The sequence below is a fragment of the Vollenhovia emeryi genome, unplaced genomic scaffold, assembly GCF_000949405.1.
Source record: "Vollenhovia emeryi isolate VEMERY1.0 unplaced genomic scaffold, V.emery_V1.0 DF939169.1, whole genome shotgun sequence".
Lineage (NCBI taxonomy): Eukaryota > Metazoa > Arthropoda > Insecta > Hymenoptera > Formicidae > Vollenhovia > Vollenhovia emeryi.
This window is the reverse complement of record NW_011967197.1, coordinates 65,968-84,873: the sequence shown is the minus strand read 5'-3', so window position 1 is coordinate 84,873 and position 18,906 is coordinate 65,968. Positions and strand designations below refer to the sequence as shown.

At 38.7% G+C, this 18,906-nt stretch overlaps 2 protein-coding genes across 3 annotated transcripts; one reads left to right on the top strand and one right to left on the bottom strand.

Moving 5' to 3' along the window:
- Positions 1–30: 30 nt before the first annotated feature.
- LOC105563935 (probable multidrug resistance-associated protein lethal(2)03659) lies at positions 31–17,995 on the top strand. 2 transcript variants are annotated; one of them, XM_012015945.1, is made up of 14 exons: positions 31–628; positions 10,572–10,616; positions 10,892–11,068; positions 11,468–11,719; positions 11,834–12,089; positions 12,388–12,562; positions 12,649–12,805; positions 13,007–13,209; positions 13,666–14,303; positions 14,711–15,387; positions 15,549–15,763; positions 16,354–17,432; positions 17,501–17,608; positions 17,804–17,995. In XM_012015945.1, exons 3-14 carry the CDS (start codon positions 10,992–10,994, stop codon positions 17,837–17,839), a joined length of 3,873 nt encoding a protein of 1,290 aa, XP_011871335.1. In that variant the 5' UTR covers positions 31–628; positions 10,572–10,616; positions 10,892–10,991; the 3' UTR covers positions 17,840–17,995. The 2 variants fall into 2 exon arrangements, with proteins under 2 accessions (XP_011871335.1, XP_011871334.1); XM_012015944.1 differs by lacking the exon at positions 31–628 and having other exon boundaries at positions 10,330–10,616.
- On the bottom strand, positions 625–10,003 carry LOC105564073. Its single transcript, XM_012016173.1, has 15 exons — positions 8,908–10,003; positions 8,158–8,440; positions 7,899–7,998; positions 7,646–7,756; positions 7,259–7,414; positions 7,132–7,178; positions 6,484–6,607; positions 6,209–6,283; positions 5,112–5,559; positions 4,525–4,810; positions 4,344–4,443; positions 3,724–3,834; positions 2,994–3,149; positions 1,433–2,788; positions 625–893 (listed from the first exon to the last, which is right to left on the bottom strand). Exons 1-14 carry the CDS (start codon positions 9,575–9,577, stop codon positions 2,738–2,740), a joined length of 2,718 nt encoding a protein of 905 aa, XP_011871563.1. The 5' UTR covers positions 9,578–10,003; the 3' UTR covers positions 625–893; positions 1,433–2,737.
- Positions 17,996–18,906: the final 911 nt, after the last annotated feature.

Below are 18,906 nucleotides of genomic sequence, written 5' to 3'. Positions count from 1 at the left end.
GAAATATAAATAAAGCGTAAATTAAATTGTTTTACACTCTCTTTCTCTCTTTAAATATCTTTCGTACTTTAATTTTCTTTAGCATCTCCTACTCGAAAAACTTTTCGCTTTGTCCAAATGTATATTACTGCAATTTATTTTTTAATGATGCACCTGGCATCTTTTTATTCTTTCTAAATAAGCAGTTTCATATTTTTTCTAGATCCGAAAAGCTGATGTTGTCATCTTTCTCGGAATAACTCACAATCTTGCTGCTGTCGAAATTGCTTTACAAACAAAAAAAATTGCTGAGAAGACCAACCAATAAACGACTGTCTTTTTGTGACGTAGCGTGGTGTAACACGTCGTTCGCCCGTTTACATATTGACTGAGTGGTTTGTCTAAATTGTAGTATACGTGCAACCTTCACGCGGCTTTAATTACAACTTGCGGAGTGGAGTGTGGGACAGTCGACCGCCTTTTCCCTTCGTGAAAGCTTACGCGACGCCGCGAAACGATACACAGTGTTTCATTCTCGAGTGTGCTCGATCGAGTACCAATCGGTTTCCACTTCAAATGAAATTCGTAATTTGTTTGAAATAACACATTCTTTCTGAGTACTACGCTCTGCAGGCTTACGAATTTCTTGGTAAGTGTATACGATGTACTTTCTTACGTAAGATAATATTAAATCAAGTACCATAAGCTCTTTCAAAACTGAATGCAAATTTGAATAAAAAGCAATTCGAAGTAATCGATGAATCATTGCAATTAATAAAATCATGTGATTATCATTAGGTACATAACATTGACTCACCGTTAGATAACTGATTATGCACACAAGAGACGTAGTTCCTTAAAAAAAAGTAAAACTGCCGCATCGAACTATTGTCCTCTCCATTATTTTTCCCAGCCTGAAACAAATTTATATATCAACTTAGGATATCTTAAAGTCAATAAATATATTCATAATTTGTTACAACTAAAAACCAAATTTTCTCGAAATTAATTATTAATTTAATTGAGATACTCAATTTTTATGTATTGATAAATTTGAAGGGGGAGCCAAAATCTAAAATAGAAGACCTATTCAAAGAGAGTCTTGATGTTAAGAAAAATGAAAAAGAATAAAAATGTACATTTCCAATTGGAGCATGAAACTGAAGAAAAGTTTTGGACGAACAAACAGTTCTTCTGATCATTTTTAGATCTTAATAAAAATTGTTGTCGCGTGCATGTGCGAGAGCTCGCCGCAATAATCGTATATGCATGCGCATCACGTGCCGCAATTACAGAGTTCGGTGCCAATGTATTATTAATATACGAAGCGGGAACACTGACATCTGGCGAATGTGAAAGACCAAGTATATTCAGCGACGCTTTGTCCGAAATCGCTGACCAAGATAGATGGCATTTGCAAAGTGTGAGTGTATACGTCCGCGCACTCTCGTACCTAATTCTCGGTCTCATAAAACGGTCATAAGTGATAAGACAATCAGTAGAACATGTCCTAAATAGATAGATTAAAAATAGATAGGTCACGTATATTGTTGATCACTATTTTCATCCTAGAAGAAAAACGTTCAATGACATTAGCCAGAAAGGCTACCGTGTTGCGGTACGCTAGATACTTTATTTCTTTACATATTTCACACAGTTCTCCTGGGTACTGATTACGTTACGTAAATGTGACTCACCGTTTCCGAGGATAATTACAATAGGAGTTAAATAATATAATAAAGATGTCAACGGAACAAACCATCAACGGCTCGTTGAAGATCTCTGACTTGGCGTTATAGGTCGTAAATGCTTTCGTCTCCTCGCCGGTTCTATAACTCGTCTTATCAAAGTCCTTCATAGTTGCCGTTATATGATCTCACCAATTGGATCGTTATATAAACGTCGCATACTTATTTGCACAAGTATCTGAGAACGTTGTATTCTTTCTCAAATTCACGATCGCGTGTTTAAGATGTCGTCGACGAGAGGAAAGGGATCCAGACATTTCAGAGCTATGAAAAAACTGAAGTAGCCGAAATTAACTGAGAAAATAAGATTGACATTAGCAAATTTTTTTTTCTGAAACAAGTTCTTAGTCGGTTCAAGTCTTTTTAATCTTACACTGTAAAAAGCCTCTAATTAATCGCCGAATGACATAACGTCTTAGAATTTTTCATGATTTATCGTAACATTAATGACAATTTACAATTCACCTGCATCGCGTTTTAAGCTGTTCTTTCCTCGAGAGCTCACACGAAACTGCACCGAATATAAGAAATCGGGAGTGCAAGTAATCTCGGTCTCAATGCTCAGAACTGTCTATAGAATCTGGGGATAGCCTGGGCAAAATTTACGTATAAATTGCATATAAACGTGTTACCCGAGACACATGTGCTTTTGATTCAAACTAAAAGTTATCCTTCGTAATTGGTCCTCGACGTCGACGGACATATGATTTCAAACGCAAATTGCTGTCAATTGGCTCTAGGAATGATCGCGCGTGCAATAAGCTTTACGAATTTCCAAAAATATTGGGACGCGGGATTTTACGAGAATTTTCTGCAATAATGTTTGATCCGTTTTACTTTTTCTACTACGAGCTTTGGGACAAATTATGTACTGTAAATTACTTTGATTAATATATTTTACGATGTTGATATTTTGTTGCAATTCAAAATGGCACTAAGTGCACTTTTCTATCTGTAGCGCACAGATTTGTTTAATATTGTGAGTCATACGTAAATCTGTTCATAATTTTTCATAAGAGGGTACGCAGCATCGACAGATACGCCAAGGAAGTTTTGATAACCTGCAATATATATAACATTATATACAATTAGAATATTCAAAAATAAGAACAGTGTTGCAAAGGCTACAAAGAACGTATATGTTTCTTTTTAAATGGCTTGAAACAATTTGAATGTGAGCTCTTCGATCGTCACCCACGATTGCGAATGTAATATCAGTGTGGCCAATTGTTCTCACGCGTGAGAATATTATTTCGACACACTTACGTCCGTAAAACTGTTTAAGGAAAATATATAAAATTTTCCGGCTGTTAAATAGAGCATAACTTGTCCCCGAATCATACAGATTAGCAAGCACCTTTTGCAACCGACCGGCATTTTGTACCAATTACATTCGTAGTACGCATTCTGCACGTTTATACACTAAACACAAAACAAGTATAAAAACTACGATTAAAAAATGTATGTTACTAGTTTTAAGATTAGTTTCTTCAAAATTGCCAGTATAATAATAAAACTCCAAATTTCATTCGATCACAGCTGGCCACGTTTGTTAATTAATCGGTTAATGTGGAAAATGTATTGCGAAAAATAGAGAGAATTGCGAGAAATGAGTCGCCCGCCTAGAGAGTAAGAGAAGTCCAGGTTCAAACTCTGGCTGACGTGATAGTTTTCGCAAGAAATTTTCTGCAATTAACTGGTTAATTAACAAATGTGGCTAGCTGTGGTCGAATGAAATTTGGAGTTTTAATTATTAGGGGAAAGTCCTATATTATGGGATAAGCTCCTATAAGATAGCAGGGTTTTTACTAAATTAATAGGCATCACCTTTTGGTGTCATCGTTAATTAATTGGCGTGAAATCTGTTTAGTAGAAAATTCATAGATCGTGTAATCGTTGTAAATAAAGATTTGTGATAAAAGTTTGATGCTGAAAACCTGCTGTCTCATATTAGAAGCCTATCTCATAATAGAGAACTTTTCTCTATCTCAGATACCTGTTGAGTTAGTTGGTCACCGATTAAGCAATATCCAAAGAGCATAACAAGCGCGATAATGGCGAAGAAAGTAAAAGTGCAGCAGGTCGCTATTTCTGACACCTCCAAGTTCTAAAAGATACAAAGTGTCACTTATAAGAAGAAATATGCAGTATCTTCTATGACTTTCAATCATAATTTTGATTATATTCTCCAAACAGAGATTAATTTAATAAAAATTTTTATACACATGACGGAAAGAGATACATGATGGATGGCCCGGTTTTTCATTTTATGGTTAATTGTTAACCAGAGGTTAGTCGATTTTCTATCTCTTCTTGGATAATAATGCAAAAAAGATGGAGAGTCGACTAACCTCCGGTTAACAGTCAACCAGAAGATGAAAAACTGGGCCTGATTGTGCGATTGACGGACGGAAAAACAGGAGAAAAACGATCGCCTTCTTGGCTCGTACAAATTTTAACAAAGCCTCATAGAACGAAAATTAAGCGGTGTAATGTCAAATGAATTTGGTGGCCATAAATATATCATGAAAATATTAGTAGCATTTTTTTACCGACTAACAGTTAACACACAAATTAGAAACTAGATACAGTAATATGTTCGATAATGTAACATACCATTATGACGTAATACAGCGAGATAGCAAGTACGACACTGTTACCAAGGAGTTCGTCCAAAAGAACCAAATTGAAAGTATCGTCCACGGATTTCGCCAGCCTTTAATCAACATACCGAAATAAACGGATAAATTAAACACAGAGATCAATGCCCTATTACGCAACTGGCAATATTTTTTACCATATTATCTTAAGGTGCATTCGAACGAAGCTTCGAATTCTGTCTGCTACTACAGCTTCCGAATGTTCTCCAATGTGTCTAATACGATATGACAGGATGGACAATTCGCCGCAAATGTGGAATACTAAGATAACCATCAGGCAAATCGCCGCCATGTGGCAAACGGAGATGTAAATCATCGGAAATAGATAGAGATACATCAATATGTATGTATGAGTATTGCCGGTGTCGAAAAACGGATGAACTCTGTAGGGTAACATGAACGACTCCGTACCGTTGCGTAACACTGAAAGAAAATGGAAAAAACGTTAGTGATAAAAAACGAATTCTGCTTTGGATAAAGTACATTGGTAACGGGGAGTATTTGAAGAACGTAATGAAAAAATTAGTTTCAACGAAGACACAAAATTTCTACAAATTTCTATTTCAAATCAATTTTTTGTAGTTATTTATAGACATTTTTCCGCTAGGAAATTGACAGATTGTTTGGTGAGTGTTGAACGAGGCAGTCTGACTTAAATATCTCCCTATTACGGATAGAACATATTTATGATGACTAGTAAGAGAGTTTAATGAATTTCACGTACCTTGATTAGCAGTCAAGACATACACGAGCGGTCTGAGGTACAGCGATACGACCGTGATGAACATACCGACGATCGAGCCGTACGTGAATATCTTGGATATAAAATTGTAATTGTAGTAAATCCTCTCCTCCTCGGAATTCTCAAATTTCCGTTCCACCATGTCCTTCTTTATCACGTCGATTACGAGCCTCAGCACGTTGCTGCAGCGTATCAGCCACACCATCGGGAACGTCATGGAGTAAGCTACCGTTTCCACGAGGTTCATCACCATCAGCTCGAGATTACCGAAGACGTCGTAAAAGTCTCTATACGCCATAACGAGATAAAGCGCGAAGTGCGTGATGTAAATCGCGAAACGGAAGTACGTCCTCTTGGACGGCCATATGCCTCCGATGGAAAAGATCCGTTCTAAATGAACAAATAAATCTTCGATATGGTCGACTTCGTTCTGTAATATTACATCGTTTCGAATGAAAGTCCGTTGAAAGTGACAGTAACATATATTGTTTAAATCGCTCAAGGAAATATATCAATATTTCCCTAGTAGCACAATCTGTTGGCGCAATATTGGGAAATAATATAACAGTAAAAAGAATTGTTAGACGACGTTAGGCTGGCAGATGGTTTATTTGTTTCATTCCGATGTTTCGACCATACATGGGTTGTGGTCCTTTTCAAGGAATTTGATAATCTACAAGTTCTTTATAGGACATTGAAGCTTAAAAATGTATCGATTACAACATGAGATCAGTCGGAATCAATCAAATAAACCATCTGCCAGCCTAATGTCTAACAATTATTTTTACTGTTAATTAACTACTGGCGATTCACATTCTTTCGTTGAAATAATATAAATCTAGTATTCCCAATATTTATTATTTTTTTATTTTATGCTTCACGTTGGACAATATCGGCCAATGCATCTCTAATTTAACCAACATTGGACCAACGTTTAGCCAATGCACTGTGCCGCTAGGGTTCAGTTCAATATATCAATTGAATAGGCACGATTCAATTGGTATCGAGCGCAGAGAAGTTGCCTTCTCTGGCCGAAACGTTACGGGATGTCTTTCGCGAGCAGAGTATCCACTTCTTACTTTCATAGCAAACCGAGTTGTACAGCCTTTCATCAACCGATCGTCCGATCGTGATTCGTTCCGCCGCGAATCAGGCTTGTGTCATAGTCTCCCATGCATGCGTAATGCATAATATCACGATTAAACTTGCGTTGGTCTGGTACTTATCTTGTCATTTTGCCCTTTTACATTCTATACCTGATAGGTAACATAACAGCTTAATAGCCGATCTGCCATTAAGTTGTTATTAGAGCCATCATCTTTCCTTGCGCACTAATTATCTTACCGTCTCGTACCATGAAAAGTCGCTCCTTTGCTTCGTCACCGTACATCTGTGCGTCTTCTATTTCTTTTACATTTGGTACGGCGCGCCGCGGCGTAGAAAAACCGCAGCGATCATCATTAAACTTCTTATAAGCACTTAATATCATTAGCGTAATCATCTTCGCGTGGTGCGCATAATTAAATGCATTTGTTGCATTAACTCCGACGAAACGGAACCGTACAGTATTGCAAGAGCGATGCTACATGGCGAAACCATGCTACTTGCTAAATGGCGAAACGTACCAGCCGTTAGTAAGTCTCTCAGAAATATAATACATAAAAGACTACTGATTACATATTATTATAGTTATATATTTTGTATATATTATGTATAGTTTGGATTCTTTTATCATCAATCACTTTTCTTATTCTCGCTAAAATCTTGTTATAATCTAAATAGATCTTTGAGCCCACATTTCAAATATCATTTGCAATGTATAACATATTATGTATTTTATATATTAATTATAACCTTTTATAAATTGTTACATTTAATTGTTACATATATATTATGTATGTATATATTTGGCATTAAGGTTGTAAATTATAATAATCCGGTTATCTTTACACGTTTCCATATTTTGTACATTTTTCGGCGAAGTGTCTTAAATGTCTTTTACCCAAACTGACGTAACATGGACAGATACGCCATCGATGTTTTCACAATCTGTAAATGGAATGTTCTCTAAAAATAGTAATAAAACGATAAAAAAGTATACAATATAGACACATGATTCGTTAACTCACACTCGTGAACGTGTTCAAGGATAACATGACGAATTTGCCGGCAGTCAGCATTAATGGTTTCTCAGATCGAATCATACACATGCCGACTAACTTCGTACGCGAAGGTGCATTATTGTACCAATCGGAATTATAAAACGCCTCGCGTAATGCGGTACTCTGAATGAAATAAGCAATGTTATTACATTTGTCTAATTTCGCGAATGATAAATAACTTGTGTTTAATACGTTCGAGCTTTTCTAAAGAAATATTTTTAAGTTTAATCGAAATAGATAAAAATTTAGAATGAACATTGAGATACAAGCAAATTTTACACTTAACGTCCATCCTAAGATATCATAAATAAATTGATATTTTAATGTCAAGGTGAATTAACTTTTCATAATTACCTCAGTAATGAGGCACTCGCCTATATAGCAATAAGCAAGAATTGTACTAAATACACAGATTGCGTATAATACGAAAACTACAACATTAGTATCTTCGCCGACTTCCGAGGTCTGAAATATAATTTAATCAACCGTTATTTGATAAACTTGAAAGAACAATAAATTTTCAGTTTCTTCATAATTTTATATACTATCACAGTAACATATTATAAGGGAATAATCTTCCGATCCTTAGGTAATTCATGAAGCTCACCAACATCATATGATACAAAGTGAAACAGAGCAAGAACACAGTGCCCAGAGTTTGCTGTAGGCATATCAGGTTGAAGTTGTTCTCCAAGATCTCCGCTAATCTGGAATCGCGGTGCATTGTTAAAACGCGGATCGACATTAACAGCTAACAGTTAATGGCTTGTTATAATCTACAAGGTGCAACGTGTTATACGAACGCAATTTGAAAGAACACTAAAGTTACGTATTTACGTGCACGCGCAAATCGAATAGAGATTTACGTTATTAACTGGTGATGTCTCAATACGATGTTAGTGATGTGGCGATGGTAGTTCTCGTGGTCCCTTAGCAAATTGTCGACTTTGCATGATAAAGCGGCAAACTGGCCGCAAACATGAAGAGCCATGCTGAGTACGTAAGCATCCGGTCCAGAGTAACCGCATACTATAATCGGTATCGCCATCGCCAGGTAGAGACACATGCATATGTACGTGGTCGTGTCCTCGATCTCAAAGAAGGGATGAACCGGATACGGTAATTCATAAGAAAAATTACCGGCCACTACTATACACATCAGGTCACATTTAATTTTCCACCGCCCTTATTGTATTTATCCAACTGTAGCCTAATTGGAATATGCGTATCATCGATCAAACTGATCCAAACGAGAACCAATGTGCAAGCATTACTTAATCTTTTTGTACAGATATCTGCCGCTTTCTATCGACGTACAAGTAGAATTAAAATATTCGAGTATTTAAAACGAAAGTTGTAGCGTCGCAATATACGATCTCGTTGAAATAAGTAACGGCGTGCATTGTTTAAAAATACTAGAAATAATTCAATTGTTATTCCCGCCGCTGAACCTTGGTATTTCAAAGTATCGAGTTAAACGCGGTACATTCCACTTTGGAAGTGTAAATAATGACGCGACGGCATGATAGATAATGAACGATAAATAATGCTTTTTAAGTCATTATCATGAAATACAGCTTTAAGTCTTGCGCATGGAAACGCATGATTGTACTTACTTGTGCTCCAATTTTCCAGAAATTTTCTGAGGTAATACAGTGTAGCCGTGAACCCGGCTATGCCCAGCGAGAACTTGATAAAGATGACCGCGATCTCGTTATAATACAGATACGCCATTTTCTCCTGGACATTATCGTACATTTCCGTCGTGAAATCGGCCTCGATGCTTTTCAGAAACTTGGCCATAATCGCGCTGCTCCGTCTGCATATAAACATTTTTCCGAGTATCATCGCGAACAGAACGTTGTCCGTTAAATTTCCCACAACGAGTTGCAGATGGCCGAAAATCTTGATCAGATGGCCCACTGCCATGGTAAGATAAATTATCATGTACATGGTAAAGAATGCGAATAGAAAATGATTCAGCTTGCACGGCCATAAGCCCAGAAAGCCCAAGAACCTTCTGTTTAAATTAACTATGGCTGACGCTCGAGTGAGATCCGCCGACTGAAAATAAAATACCAAGTTATTCAGGAATATATTCTTTCCTTCGTGGCGAGACATTCTTTGCATTGTTGTCCAGTACCTGCATGACTTTCTCGACTTCGACACTGGTCGAAGGCGTACAGTGGACTGACAATAAATGTATCGCGTTAGCTTCGAGGTAAACTTTCCCAGCCGAATGCTGGGAGATGCGGAGAAATGCCGATCATGCAAAATGAATGTCATATCATCAATTTTGCAACGGCAATTTTCTTGCAAGATTAATAAGCCAGACGCGCGTACCTTTTACGCTGTCTTCATGCACGCGATATCGGAAGCAGAATCGCAGAAGAATTTCGCCAAAAATATCGCAGACACGCCGTAATTACAGCTCTCCCCGAATATTCTCTTATTTTCCGTGTTACAGAAGTTCTTCGGCGTGCTTCGATGACATGCAATAATATCGTTTCCTTTCGCTGCAGCTATTCGCCAGATGTTACTTTCTGCATACGAGAAAATATGAAGAAAGTATCGTTCCCGTTCGTATAATGTCATACTCATTCGTATTGAGAATTATACGATCCAAGTACCTGGCAAACGCATTGCGCATAAATTCAGTACTAGTTAGCTAATATTACAAGTGATAAATTTACGTGTGCATGTGAGCAATAAAAAATTTGTCTTAAATCAAAATGTATAAATTGATTTCACCTGATGACATATACATTTACACACACGCGTAAAATAAATTATATCGCTTTAAAATCGAAAATTACTAAATCGCTGATCATTAATGATAAATATTCCTAAAACTAATACATAATACCTCAGAAGGATGGAAGACATTCGTAAATGAATTTGAAAATAGCGTCAAGTTAAGCCAACCAGGTCTTACGTTAAACGAAAACGTAAACTCCTGTCTTTCGAAACAGTGATAAAGAAGAAGCTCGTGCTATCAGTAAATTTACAATCGTTTTAAGCGTCAGGATAACGAGTTTCAGTAGACACAGTAGCGTCTTACGCCGTGTACATAACAATATAGCAATCTCGTGAAGAAAACGCTACAGTATATCCAGATGAGATATAATTGATTACATCTTTTAAATATCCTTTTTCTTCTCGGAGATTTGATTGCGTAGTTGTGTGCATTTCACTCACGATAAGAATATGTAAGGAAATATGATAAAGTGCACGGGATGTGATAAAGTGTCATTGACAGACTCGACCGTGTTGTTTCCAGGCGGTTGACGAGAGTCCCGAAATGGTCCTGAACACCGTCGATTTGGTGAGTACAATACGCAATTTTGCTCCGTAAAATTATTGTACCAACATTTTATGCTCTAGCCTTTCCATGGTTTTAACTAGATTTTTTTTATTTATTATTGAAATATATAACGTTGAAAGTTGGACGTTTGAGATAAACCTCCTCTCTCTACGGTAATTGATCAAAGAAGTGCAATTAAACTAAAGCGCGTGTGATCTAGGACATTTTTATGCATTCTACACATAAAAACTCTATTTGTCTGTTATCTTATCTGTTTTCTCTTGTTATCGTTCTAGTTAATCATTCTTCGCAATAATTAATGAAAATGTACAGACAGCACAAGCTACATTTAAAGTGAAAAATATTTGAAGATGAGTAATAGTTCCACGCGTCACGATGATAAGCAACGATCAAAAGAAATTTCCAAAAAATCCACGGCAACGTGCGAATGTCATTTCCCTTCTCACCTTTTGGTAGGTATTAAAAGTAGCCCGTAATCTACTATCTAAATCAAAAGTAAATGTATATGCATATGTACATATGATTAAAAATTATGTAATTATGTAAGAACAGTTGGATACTACGATTGAGTCACTTGTAAATTCGCACATTTGTTATAAAATATCATATTGTAATATATCAATTCGCGGCTTAATAATGAGGAAATGTTGAAAATATTTTTATTGGAGATAGCCGTTTATCTTGAAGCTTCACGTACGAGAAAGACTTTAATGCCTGTTCAAAGCAATGCTCGCCACTGTCGCCACTTGCATGTGCCCCGAATATCGATTGCTTGCTGCAAAAAGATAATAACAATTAAGATAATAAGCTATATGTGTAAATTCATAGACTTTAGCAATTCATGCATACAGGTGGACCCGAGACATTTTTCGGACTGGCTACAAAAGAGATTTGGAGGAAACCGATCTTTACGCTACTCTTTCGCAAGACAGAACCAGCCGTTTGGGGGAACGTATAGGCAAAGCTTGGGAAAGAGAGGTCGAATTGTGCGGTAAGAAGAAAAATGGCCGTAAACCGCAGTTGCTTAGGGTACTGTTGCGCTGTTTTGGAAAACCGCTTCTGCTAATTGGAGTTGCGGAAGCAATTATGGAATTGTTTTCTAGGTACGTCAAGCAAATCTCGCGATTTAAATTGCGCAATATGTAATACCCTTAACGTCTAGTTCAGAAAATAATGTTCATACGTGTTGCTTCTTACTATATTTAATTACATTGCAGAATGTACCAGCCGTTATTACTTGCCAATTTGTTACGCTTTTTCGCGAGCGAAAAGAAAGAATGGAGTAACGAGGTGTATTACAACGCAGCCGGTTTAGTCCTGTTGTCCATCCTGGACACTTTTATCATGCATTACTCACTGCAGTGCTCGTTTCACTTGGGATTGAAAATGAAGGTGGCCTGTACCGCGTTGATTTACCGAAAGGTATTGAAGCTCTCCAATTCTGTACTGGACAATGAGACATCCGTTGGACAGGTGAGCCAGATACAAGCTAGGTATTCGTTTCCTAAGTTTCATTGTATAGCAAACGTGAAGACCGAGCAGTACAAAGCAAGAAAGAAGACGGAAACGAGTGACGAACCTAAGGGTGTTGGGGAACATAGAGGGATTGTCTGCAAAATAAGCAACACCATTTTCTATTTAGATAATTATTTGTTAGCGAGGCTACCAAATTATTCGTAAAGCCAAGGCTATTGAAGTGATGAAAAAAAGAAATTTTAATGAATGCTTGAAGGATTAATCCGCATTTTATGAGTGTATATCCCATTTTCAGATGGTAAATTTTCTGAGTAGCGATATTACCAGATTGGAAATGTCCCTCATAGATCTGCATTACATTTGGATCGCTCCTATTCAAATCATATGGATCACGTACGTTACATTTGTCGAAATTGGATGGGCAGCGGTGATAGCAATAACGGCCTTTTTATTGTTCATACCTCTTCAAGGTACTGGCACACTTTCGTAAATAAATGGTGATAAAAATCATACCATTACTGTGTGTCACGTATCCAAATGGCACGCACTGTTTCAGCGTGCTTGGCGAAGATAATCGCACCCTTGACGCTTAAAGTAGCAGAAAGAACAGACGACAGGCTCAGGCTGATGAATCAAGTGATCACCGGATTGCAAGTGATTAAAATGTATGTTTGGGAAATTCCTTTTTACAATCTGGTGGAAAAGTCGAGAAAGTAAGTGTGTTAATTTTGTCTTTCTGTTTTTTTTATTATTATTTTATATGCCATTCGTATCTGTACGCAATACTGTCCTTTGTAGTTGAGTAAAAGATTACATTTGCATTCCTATTTATACTAAATTAATACAGATTATGTTACTCAATGGAAGCCCTTAGACATTTTACCAAATTGTTGTTAGAATCTAATTATTTGCAGGCGTGAGATGATCGTAATAAAAAAATACTCTATTCTAAAACAATTAGCCTTTACTTTCGACTGCTGTGTGCCGCGACTCAGTGTCTTCTTCGCGATATCGGCATACGTCTTGTTCGGAAACTACATCAATGCTGAGAAAGTGTACTTGGTAACAGCATATTACAATGCTATACGGAACTCGTTGATCTTTGGATTTGCGATGGGTAAGACTATCAAAATTCAACAATTGATATTCTTTTGTCATAAATGACATGCTGAGAATTAATCCTTAGGAGACCCGTGACTCATAGTACCATTTCTATTTTACTGTGATTAAAGATAAAAAGATTAAGTCTTACAACGCGCGGTATAATTTAGTTATTTACCTTACACGTATCTTGAGTGTAACGATTTTTTAAAGATAAGATACAAAAAATTTACCATTTGTTGAAGATTAATGTTATACTTCATTTTAATGTCCATTTTATGGGAATTTTTATGAGATAACTATGAATATTAAACAATAAAATTCCTAAGGCTCTGACGTAAAATCATAATTCGAAAGAATATAAGAGCCAAGACAGGAATTTAAATTTTTTAATTCCTCGCAAAAGACTTACTTATGAACATTTTGAAACTTACTTGTGAGAATTTAATTTCTAATAAAAGATGTTCCGCAGGTCTCCATCAAATGGTACAGGCATTGGTTTGCCTTCGTCGTTTGCGAAGATTCATGCTGCACGCTGAAATCACCAAGACGAAGCAGATCCCATGTCACGTTACTGATTCGCTTGCACTTCGTATGACCAATGTAAACGCCAAGTGGCACGGCGACAGTAAGGACGACACGTTGCGTAACGTAAGCCTGACCGTGCCACCCGGAAGCTTCGTCGCCATCGTGGGCCAGGTCGGTTCGGGTAAGAGCAGTCTCTTGCAAGCGATACTCCAGGAACTGCCGTTGACGAGCGGAAACATCGAGAGTCGCGGCAGAATAAACTACGTCAGCCAGCAACCGTGGATCTTCGCGTCTTCCGTGAGGCAGAACGTTCTGTTCGGTCAGGCGATGGACAAGAAGCGTTACGACGAGGTGATCAGAGTCTGCCAGATGGAATCGGACATAGACTCGTTTCCTCACGGCGACCGCACCATCGTGGGCGAGAGGGGCATCAATCTGAGCGGCGGCCAGCGTGCCAGGATCAACCTGGCGCGAGCGATCTACAAAGACGCCGATATTTATCTGCTGGACGATCCTCTCTCCGCCGTAGACACGCACGTCAGCAGGCGGCTCGTGGACAAGTGCATCTGCGGCTACCTAAAGGTAAAAACAGCAAAAGTTCACATCGCGACGAACAGGAAAGAATTTTTATAGGAATGGTCGAGTTTCATTGAGTTTCGTGTCGTCAAATTATTCAGTTTTCCTAGCTGCTTCACTTTTGATGATTTGATAATCAAGACCAACGTATTAATTTCGTTTCTCGATTTTAGAAACACACCTCGGTGACAATTAACTAAGAATTAGCAGCGCGACAGTAATAATGATAGAACAGAACTTGATGGTGTGTCTTCTCTACTAATCTGCTAAAACTAAAGATTTTGCGGGGAACTTTCCTATATTTGAACTGTCCGCGATGAAGAACATTCTGAATGATTTGAAAATACGAATTAAGATGATTCAGGCTTCTCCGTGCTGGATTTTAATGATTTCGTTTCACGTTTGCCGATCAGGGGAAAACGAGGATTCTGGTGACGCATCAGCTGCAGTACCTGCAACTCGCCGACCAGATTATTGTGATGAATGACGGCGGCGTCGAGCAGAAGGGTACGTTCGATCAGTTACAAGAGTTGGGCCTCGACTTTATGAAGCTGGTGAAGGCGGCGGACACGAAGTGCAAAGAGGCCGAGAGCAAGCAGTCCGAGATTCAGCGTCACATCTCGTTGAAGGACGAGGCGAGAGACAACGGGGACGTCTCGCCGATCGAGACGCAGGAAACGATGACCAAGGGTCGCGTATCTCACGGAATGTTGCTCGCTTACTTCAAGGCGAGCAAGAGGCCCGTCATAATCACGCTGATGATGATAATCTTCTTAGTGACCCAGGCGATATCCGGCGGCAGCGACTACTTCGTCGCGTTCTGGGTGAACGTCGAGTCGAGTTCGTGGCACGAGACCGGCAACAGCACCCTGGAGTTCCAATGGGAGGGCCCGCTATCTCGCGATTCCATGCTTTACATGTACAGCGCTATGATGGTGGCCATCATATTGCTGTGGCAATTCCAGACGATCGTGTACTTCAACGTGTGCATGTGGTCCTCGATAAATCTACACTCCGCCATGTTTCGTAGCATATTGCGCGCAACCATGTACTTCTACAGTACTAATCCAGCTGGCCGTATATTAAACCGGTGAGTGCAGAAGCCTAGGTAATTATTTTGAATTTGGCTTGGTGCAACTTTCTCACTCTTCAATCGTTACGGTGCTCTTCCCATTTATCGCAGTCCACTTTGGACAACTCTTTGATGAAGTTCTATCTAAAGAGGAAAAATAATACATTTCTCGCGATCAGGTTTGCCAGAGATATCAATATCATCGACTTGATGATGTCGATGTCCCTATTCGACATCATAACGATCGGACTCATCTCGATCACGGTAGCAGTGATGATCATAGCGGTCACCCCGTGGTTGGCGATACCCACTCTGCTCTGCGCCTGCATTTGCACCTATTTGCGTATGATATACGTCAGCACCGGTCGCAGTATCAAACGCCTCGAAGGGACAAGTAAGTAATCCACGCGACACTAACAAAAGACGGTACCTGTAGCCGACGAGAAGTCGTACATTACCTTCGATCTCCGAGTCTTCTCAGGGTAGACGGATCGCCAAAGGCCCCGGGTGAAGACGAGACCACTACCCCAGTGAGAAATGATTCGTCGATCGACGTCGAAATGATGTCGAATTGACGTTTGACGAATTGAAATTGACGTCAATTCGACGGTGTCGATGTCGATTCGACGTCGTTTCGACGAATCATTTCTCACTGGGACGTGGTCTCGACTTTACTCGGGCCTTTGGCGATCTTAGGGCCAGTTTCACGAACGTCGGTCAATTGTTAATCGAAGGTTAACTGTTAACTCTCTGTCCCCTCTTAAATAATGAGATAGAAAAAGATAGGGAGTTAACACTGAACTCTGGGAGATCCGTTTAGACGTTCACGGAACTAATCACGGATGTTTAACGAAAGGAAAGCACAGACCGAAGTATTCCACCTTATCCTTTCATTTCCAGACGAACTTACTTGCTTTCGTGGAGATTAGATTTCGTTTCTCAAAGCACAGGAATTAAGACAAATAATATGCGATTTGTGCCCAGCATGTTCGCCGATCTTCGACCACCTCGGGGCGTCTCTGCAGGGTCTGACGACAATCAGGGCTTTTAACGCCGAGGAGATATTGATGGCGGACCTGTGCGCTCATCAGGATATCTATGCGTCCGCCTGCTTCCTCTTCCGGTCTACCTCTCGAGCCTTCGGTTTCTACATCGACATCATCTGCCAGCTTTACATCGGAACGATACTTATTGTCTTCACGGTCTTCGACAGTCTGGCAGTCGCTGGTAACATCGGACTGATAATCACGCAATCCATGGCGCTGATAAACTTGCTTCAGTGGGGTATCAGACAGACGGCCGAGCTGGAGAGCCACTTGACCTCTATAGAGCGAATACTCGAGTACAGCCGTTTGGAAGAGGAACCGATGATCGACAGCAAGCCAGAGACCAAGCCGCCGGACGATTGGCCGACGAAGGGTCTCGTGGAATTTAAGGATGTAAGCTTAAAGTACAATCGCCGAGGCGGTTACATCCTCCGGAACATCAGCTTCACCATCGTGCCGGAGGAGAAGATCGGCATCGTCGGTAGAACCGGCGCGGGCAAGTCGTCGCTGATCAACGCTCTCTTCCGCCTGGCCTGCATGGAGGGTGAGATCTTTATAGACGGCGTATCCACCGGCGCGATAGCTCTGCACGACTTCCGCTCGAAGATCAGTATTATCCCTCAGGAGCCGTTCCTGTTCACCGGAAGTCTGCGACGGAATCTCGATCCCTTCGATCAGTATTCCGACGCCGTGCTGTGGCAGGCGCTCCAGGATGTCGAGTTGAAGGAGGCCATCTCCGACATGGCCGCCGGATTGAACACAAAAGTGTCCGATGAGGGATCCAACTTCAGCGTCGGCCAGAAACAACTGCTGTGCCTCGCGCGCGCTATTATCAAGAACAATCGGATCATGGTACTGGACGAGGCGACCGCCAACATCGACCCCTATACGGATTCCCTTATACAAAAGACAGTTAGGACGAAATTTATAAACTGTACTGTGTTCACAATAGCCCATAGATTGGATACTATTATGGACAGCGATAGGATATTCGTGATGGACGCTGGGCACCTTGTGGTAAGTACAAGTCGGCGATTAATCCTTTCCCTGTAAAAGTAATTTACAAAATGAGACACTGATTTTAGGAATCCGACCGTCCGTATCTCCTCCTGCAAAGGAAAGGACGTTTTTATAATATGGTACAGCAAACTGGTACTTCGATGGCCGAGCATCTTACTGACATAGCCGCAAAAGTAAGCAATGTACCCAACTAAACGACAGAATTACAATAAAGAATTATATAATAATCGTAATTCATAATCGTAATGAAATAATTGAGTATCGAGATAGAAATTTTTATTTTATTTTGGAGTGACTATTTTTTATAGCTATTCTTTAATTATTCTTACAAATTTTATTATTAAAAAGTTATTGTAATTTTTTTGCAGAGTTTCTATAAAAAGGATAGATCGCCGTCCAGATAATCACAATTTCTAATACAATTATGTACCAAAAGATAATTTGATATCTTATAAATATTCAAGTACTCCTATTGGTCCTAGAATAAATCACAATAAAATTTCACACATACAAAGAAATAAAACAAAATTGAATCGAAAACATTTTAAATTGATTCTCTTCAAGTAAATAAATGTTATTACATTATTAATTTGGCGCTTGTTATTCGTTATTTATTACACAAAAATCTTATTATACAATAGATATATTAGCAAATGTAGTTAGAACTTTTTTATTGGTCTGTGTAAATACATAGAGGTAATTTCATTAACATAAATTCCTTGCATTCACACAGTCAATAATACATACAATACATTTTTATTCCTAATATATATATATAATTAATAATTGTCCAAAAAATCGTATATAATTGTACGATTCGATGCCAACGACAAATGTAATTAAACAACATTGTATAATATAAGTAGCCAAAACGATTATTATAATTATTGTATTGTAGAAAATATTTGTGGGGTTAATATTTTTACACATTATGAAGAGATTTTACACATCATAATCTGACTGGCGCAATAAAGATGAATTCTGTTATTACAATGCATTACGGTACACAAACAATTTTGATTCTGTTATCAAGTATAAAATAAAAGTATGAAGTCTTTTGCCTCTGCAGTGGGGGCCAAAATATGGCAATAGTTGTTGCCTGCTGTAAAATCGCAATCCAAATACAACCGCGTTAGATAGGCTTTATCGATATAATGTGATCGATATGCATTGAAATTCGTTGTGAGGATCCGATCTTTTGTATGATATAAGTTATAAATACTAATACTTTTTAATGCTGTGAGATACATACATATGTTATTTGTATTAATCGAAAAATTTATTGGACGCCATCGTTTTGATTCTTTAATTTTTTACGTTCTTCTTCTTCTGTATCCCTTCTCTCTCTCTCTCTCTCTCTCTCTCTATGTCACTCACTCACTCACTCACTCAGTCACTCTCAATTAATCAAAAAATAAAAATGATAAACTAATCTCTAATTAATTTCATTGCTAAAATATAAATACATGAA